This window comes from Haliotis rufescens, unplaced genomic scaffold, assembly GCF_023055435.1.
Source record: "Haliotis rufescens isolate VD_foot unplaced genomic scaffold, xgHalRufe1.0.p SCAF_7, whole genome shotgun sequence".
Classification (NCBI taxonomy): Eukaryota; Metazoa; Mollusca; class Gastropoda; order Lepetellida; family Haliotidae; genus Haliotis; species Haliotis rufescens.
The window spans coordinates 33,909,732-33,917,205 of NW_025964361.1; the positions used below are offsets into that span (position 1 = coordinate 33,909,732).

Consider the following 7,474-nt stretch of genomic DNA (forward strand, 5'->3'; position numbering starts at 1 on the left):
CAAAAAGTTATCTCCTTGTTACCACCTCCAGGTTCAGCTAGACATGGATCCTCCTTTGGTCAAAAGTTTGTTCCCCCTCTAATGAGTGTGACACGCGTTGCACACGGGTATCACACGCGTGGCGGACGGGTTTCACACGAGTAACCAACGGGTTGCACACGGGTTGCGTAACGCGTTGCCCATGCGTGTAAGGGGAATGAACTTCTAGGCAGTAGTGTAACCCACTCAGCCAGTCCGACAACTGGTAATCTAGAACACGTTCTTTGTCTACCCCTCTGATAAGTGTAACCTGGCACGGATCCCATGGTGAAACAACTTGAAACAACAAGTTAACCCAGTTACAATGGCAGTATAGAATATAATATTCGTAATAGGAATAAAGGCAGTGATAATAATATTCACATAGCAGCGGTCAAGGTTCCAAAGTAGACCAAGGCTTGATATCCATGGAGAACATGGTATCTTCCCAAAGACGTCGACGTATACGTAGCAATGGTAGCAAGAAGGGGCGAAGGCCAAACAATACCATTCATTTACAAGATTTGTTGCCTCGCCGTCAGGAGTCATTAGTGCACAAAGAAAGTACACGATGATTCTCTGCGTCACTGAAACGAATTAAACGATTGAAGCAACTTTTGCTGCTCACCTCTGTTATTCACGGATAGAACATTTGTTGTGTTATTTAGTCATGTCTAACAATTAGTCCCAAATGTTTAAGACTCAGTACTTCATGTATTTGTATATGTTATTCTTTTCGAGAGAAATATCAATAAATATCAGGAAGTATCAAATATCAAATATCGAAAACACCACATATCTTTAACGCCATTTTTCGAGATGGTGTAGTTAAACAGGTTTCACTCTATAATATGATTCATGTTAACATCTATCTTGATATTTTGCATTGCATTTAGAACGTTATAAAATTTACTTTATATTAGGTTTGATTTCGTGAAAGGATACTGCGGGGACTTATCGACTTTGGCCGATTTTTCATGACTGATTTCACACAAACCTGTCACAAGTGCGTATCAGTTTAATTAATCGATCAGCCAATCAAACTATGACAGTTCGACAAAGGTTCCTCCTCCTGGAAACTATATATTAACATTCTCATCATCAGCCATCTAAATCTCGACTGAACAGAGGAGTGGAAGGTGGGTATACTCACAAGATAATTATGAAGGCGGACACCGACAAATACCTTAAAGTTTTTACTTTGTTTAAAATCTCAATGTATGAATGATTTTAGAACCTTTTCAATGTATTATTGTACTTATTATGCATATTTTAGATAAGATTGTTGGCAATATAGCGTTTGAAATATGAGACCATTATGCTATTAATTTTGAGAAAGATATATGTTTTGATTACTTTTCAGAAACAAGAACTTATTTAAGTTTTAATACGCATACCTTTCTACTTCGCCGTTTTATGTTCAAATTGTACATCGCAACAGTTTTACAGACCTATTTTCAACATTTACTCCTCAAAAACAAAACTTTCAATCTAAAATTACATTTGTTTCTACTTGCTTGACATTCCTGTATACGGGGCGGTCGGGTAGCCTGGTGGTTTAAGCGTTCGTTTGTCACGCCGAAGACCCGGGTTCGATTACCGACATGGGTACAATGTGTGAAGCCCATTTCTGGTGTCCCCCGCCGTGATATTGCTGGAATATTGCTAAAACCGGCGTAAAACCATACTCACCCACTCACTCATTACTGATTACAGATGCATTTTGTTTATTGACCACTTACATTATAAGTTATAGCAGGATCACGGGGGTGGGGGGTGGGGGGCGGTGTGTGTGTGTGTGTGTGTGTGTGTGTGTGTGTGTGTGTGTGTGTGTGTGTGTGTGTGTGTGTGTGCATATAGGGTTGTATGCGTTCCGCGTTAGGTTTTTATACCACGAGGTGGATGCGAGTCGTATAAAACCTAACGAGGGACGGATGAAACCCCATGTACCCCGTGTCATCCTTCTACAACGAATTTGTCTTACTGACATGTTTCAGTATGACATTGTCAATGAATGAAAATAAATTCAAAATTGATAAACAAAACAAAACAGCTGTTCGATTGAGCTGAGGTTAACTTGCGCTATGTCACGTGACTTCAACTGACTGGGAAAAAAGCGTGAGGCTTTTTGCTTTGAAGCGGGGTATAAGGGATTTATTCTGCCTCTAAGATCCTGACTTGCTCGTGGCGGGGCATGAGCTGATTTATTCACCCACTGAGACTTTTTATTTCCCTCAAAGGCGTGATACACAGTATGTTATCAAGATCAGGTTGACCAATCAGATCTCATCATTCTGGCATGTAGGTATGATAAACATATTTATAGACAGTTAAATACTATGTGACTGCTATCCTGAGATTAATCTGTGATGTTTTCCTACTTTTCATTTATGGATATAGTCTGTGCTTGTTTCAGCTTACAAGAAAAGAAAAGTGAAGGAATCAAGCCTGACCATGGTACAGTATTTCTCTACTGTTATGTTATTCGTACTTCACACGTCGTCGTCTTACATATATTATATGTCGACGTAAGTGGAGGAATTAAAAAAAATGATCGGACATTGTCAGGGAGTAATAACTGTGAAGAAGTTTCACATGACTGTATAATTGTTTGGGAATGTTCCTTCTGGAACGTAATTCCTGTCTCCTTTTGAAGAGCTTGCGTGTCTGGGGGCAATAGTGTCCCCCTCCCTACACCAGCTGTCAACACACTTCGTAAATGGTCTTGTCAGAGAGTTAGAGTAACGCTGTCACATGACTGTCATACTGTTTGTAAATTTTCATTCCAGACCGTAATTCCGGCAGCATGCGCCTGCCTCCTCTTGATGAGCTTGTGTGTCTGGGGACAAGATTGTCCCCCTCCCGACTCCAACTGTCAGGACTTCGAATCTGACTCGGACGAAGTTCAAAGAGGTTATTCAGCAATCAGGTAATATTTGTTTGTATGTGCTCAACAGCGAAGTCCTGTTAATTGCACTGGGTTATGCGGGGTTATGACAAACAAGGCTTTAATGTACTGCATTGGGGTGTTTTTTAGACTCTGTGTTTAATTTCCAGTGTCAGGAAAAACATTTAATTCATCCACATCAATATCCTTACAGTCATCGTTATCCCCTTCCACATCTACGTCCCCATCCACATCCGCATCAATACCCACAGTCACAAATACATCCCCTTCCCAATCCACATCCCCTTCCACATCTACATCTATATCCACAGCCAAACCCGACATTTAAACCCATACATAGCCACTTCTTACCTTTGTGGTGGTCGCGATATAAATGTAATAGTTTTCTCAAGAGATGATGAACTATTCTTTCTTTACAGTGTGCAAGCTGAAAGCACTCTCAATCAGGTCGACCAAGCCATCTCAACCGGATTTGAAGATGAGCAGAACTGCCCTATAGCAGATAATCTCACGGACTTCTCCGATCGAGCCAGGAACACACGGTACAAACTTCAAATTTATTATAATAATGAGCAAATATTTCATTCCGATACGATACTCGGCGCAAAGATTTGGTGACTCCGCTAATGTCGCGTCTGGTTAACTCTGAGCCAACTTTGATCGCCCAGTCGAAGTGAAGATTGCATGACTTGTTGAGCTCCCCAGATATCAGCTTAAAACGACTCGGCTTTGTTTCTTTGCCACCAGATCGAAAATCTCGTTCTTAGCAAAAGAAAACCCACACAGAACACAACTATACCATCGATGTACACCGTTTGAATGTTGAAGCCATGGCGCTTAGAAACGAGAGGACATATCCACAACCATACAATAGCACCGCTTTGTGTTTTTGCATTCGAATAATATTCATTTTCTAGGTACAGAAATCAGGTATGATTGTTTAAATGCTTGCTCACTCGTACCGAGAATTTAATACGCAACCTCGACGCTGTGGGCTGATTAGAAAGTTCAACTCACGAGAACTTTAATGGAGGTGTCCTCAGATCTTGATGCCGAGAAGTATCGCATCGGATTTAAACGTCTGATTTTAAGGAGATTGCCGGCAAAAATTAAGATGGGCGTTTTTGTGATAATGTAGTTGTGATCGTCCCAGAGAAAGACCTATATATTGAGCTTGATATGCATGGTCTCACTGTGCGACCTGTATTATATACAGGGTTTAATATATTTTAATACCTCAATATTATTTCTAAATTAAGATTAGCTGCCTAGTATTCTGTTGTGATTGGTTGATTAGCTGGAGCTAAAATTTGGGACTACTTTCTACAGTTTGCTAAAAGCTAACAACAAGGTAACTCAACCAATTTTCGTTTGAATTAGAAGTAGCAGATGCCAAGGAAACCTCAAATACATATTAAACCATGAACACCTCTGCTGTGTCCGTTACGTAGGAGAGGTTTGAGTTCGAACCCGTTCAACGTATTTCTTCACCATACGGCAAAAAGATTGTCTCGTGTTCTTTACATCAAATAAATCAGCACCCGTCGATAAAATGTCATAAAGTATAATACTTCGTCAAGACTAGATTTTTCTGACATTTAAAAAAATGATTTTTTATACTTAAAAATCGACATTTGAGAGACATCCTTTCTGTGTCGATCAACATAAAAAGAGACCATTTTAAATCAGTAGGAAGCCTTTTGTGGTTTGCAGGGCTACCCTGCCGATCCAGGTCAGGCCTATCTATGGGAGAAGCTGTGAGCCATGTCCACCCAAAGTCCGCTACCTGCATCGTTTCTACCGGCGTTGTTACGTCATCTTCCCCTACAGACAGTGGATCAGATACGTCACGTGTCCGTAAGTATGTTTACCTGCCGCGTGTCTAAAAAAATTACCGAAAACTCGCCATTCGCCATCATACAGCACTGTCATTGTGGACGTAGGTGGTTAATTTCATTCATGGATGTTTCATGGGTGACACTGTTGAATAAGATGCCGCAATTCGCCCCCCCACCAGACGTGCCTCAAACCTGTGATTAAGGTAAAAGCGGCTGTAAGCAAACTCATTCAATCTAATATATAGTTACTGTTAAAAGCGGCTGTAAAGCAAACTCATTCAATCTGTAATATAGTTACTGTTAAAAGCGGCTGTAAAGCAAACTTATTCAATGTTACCAGGACCTATAACAGAAATCGCTCATAACGAATACCAATAAAAGGACGTAAATTTGGCGGCTTTTTAAACAAATATTCTCGACAATGCTTGTCGTAAAAGGTGGCTAACTGGATCGGGTGGTCAGAATCGCTGGCTTGATGCATGTCATAGTATCCTAATTGAATGGATCGATGCTCATGATGTCAATCACTATATTGTCTGATTAATAAACCAGACTTACTGCCAAACAAACTTATTAAAAATCTATGTAAAGACAGCATTTGGGGACAGTAGGCGTTCCGCGTTCAACGGAAGAATCCTTATGAATTGAACAGTGAATCACGATGGAGTTGTGACACGGAGTTCACGAATGCCCTGCGTGTATGTTGTTAATGCACACGTCAACGTGTTCATTGGCCCACGAGCAAAGCCCTGTTGTTGTTATCGATTGCACGGATTATGCACAATCGCAGGGTTCAATTGTCAGCTGGGCACACGGTTGGCCCAGTCGTTTAAGGCAGCGCAGTTCGATGCGCAGAGTTGCGTCCCTTGGGCACAACAGAAACCTATAATTGTGGGTCGGAATCCTGATTCCCCCCGATTATGTTTCTAGGTTTGTCGGCACCATTACTGTGCTTGTCGGTTTAGGGTTAAAGTGGTAAACGTCTGATCACTTGGAGCTTTCTTTCGTATACAAGGCTGACACGCCGTGATATGACCGGTATACTCACTCACTCACTCACACAATAGTCAACTGGGTCGCAAATGTAGATTTATGGGCTTATAAAGTCACAGTGACCTTGAGTAGTCACACAATACTTTACGTTGTTATCAAAATCAGGACTTGCCTATTTGTAGCTGAACATTGTTTAGCTTTTAGTTTGACTCGAAGGAAGTGTTTTTTTAAGTGAGTTAAGGAGTTAAAATGTAACGTCGCATCGGCATTATTTCAGCCATACAGCGGCTGTTTCTTGAAAGAAAGATTTGTTTAGAACATTTAATGATAACGTGCTCTATTTACATGGAACCACTAATAGGGGCTAATTTCAGTTATCTTGATAGTTCGTGAACTATATGCTGTTGAATTTGCCGCGTCCAGCTTAGCATCGGCACCGTTTATGTTTATATTGAATTCCTTGATGTTTTCCTTTTAAAATTTATGATCTGGTGTAGACAAATAAAAGGTTAAATCCACTTTAATAATAACAAAAACGCACTATTGCCGCGTTATGACCCCCGCCTAAAAACACTACAAAATATCCTAACATTTGTCTTATTTACCCTTCAGGACCAAGTGCAACGAACCGTGTTGGTGTTCCAATACAAGATGCGTGCCAACACGCTACATCCGGGTGTGGGTGTGGGCGTGGTGTCTTGGCACCGAACTCCCCTGGGGTTACAAGTTTGGCCTAAACTGGCGCTGGTTGTGGCTCCCGCAAGACTGCGAATGTCGAGAGCTCACATTCCACGGCTAGATTTCATGAAGTATACTGAAACACAATAAAAACTTATTGGCAATTTTCCCGAAAGTTACAAAAAATCGATTATACGTTTTTCAAAGTGTTTCAGCATACATAAAACACGCTGGGTTTAATCAACTGGATGTACAACCGAAATAAAATCTTGAGAAAGAATCATTTTGCATTGTTTTCAAATGAACCTCCTGTAGGCATCTAATCGCCAGCACACTAAGTCAGCGATCTAATCCACTCAACCACCGAGACTTCCACAAAAATGGAAATCCGACAACTTGTTATCTAGATCACGAACTTTGTCTACCCCTCTGATAAGTGAAACCTTAACTCCCATGGTGGAAAACATTGAAACAACAAGTGAACAACATTGCAATGGCAGTATATAAAATAATAGCAGTGGTAATGGCAATAATTTCGGTGATAATAATATTCACCTTACAACAACAATGGTCAAGGTTCCAAAATAAGCCAAGGCTGGATATCCGGGGAGAAAATATTATCTTCACAAAACCGCTGGTCTTGATGACATGTGAGATGAGAGAGTCATGCACTAGCACACTTACATAATCGAAATACCTTCTAGAAAGTCCACACCACGCTGAATTAGTCTATAGCTGTTCTAGAATATTCCAGATTACACTTGACTCCAAAAGCATAAAAATATAGTAACTTCCACACCATTGCTTATAAGATAGTAATAATTTCCTGACAGCTAATTATTGTTTAAAAATATATGATATGTTACTTCACTGCCATATAACACTATGCATACACAATGCCTTTGAGAAAGTGGTCAAATGTAACTCAACCAAAAAAGTACAAGAATTTGTACTTTACTAAGAAAGTGTAATCCCAGTTAACAAGTTGTTACATTTGACCAGTTTCTAAAAGGCATTGTGTATTCACGCCGTCTACACC

General features: G+C 40.4%; 1 protein-coding gene across 1 annotated transcript; it reads left to right on the forward strand.

The window, feature by feature from the left end:
• The first annotated feature begins 1,118 nt into the window (after window positions 1-1,118).
• Window positions 1,119-6,585, forward strand: LOC124118285. The gene is made up of 6 exons (XM_048387410.1): window positions 1,119-1,157; window positions 2,435-2,475; window positions 2,808-2,947; window positions 3,346-3,468; window positions 4,640-4,783; window positions 6,370-6,585. Exons 2-6 carry the CDS (start codon window positions 2,473-2,475, stop codon window positions 6,554-6,556), a joined length of 597 nt encoding a protein of 198 aa, XP_048243367.1. The 5' UTR covers window positions 1,119-1,157; window positions 2,435-2,472; the 3' UTR covers window positions 6,557-6,585.
• The last annotated feature ends 889 nt before the right edge of the window (window positions 6,586-7,474 follow it).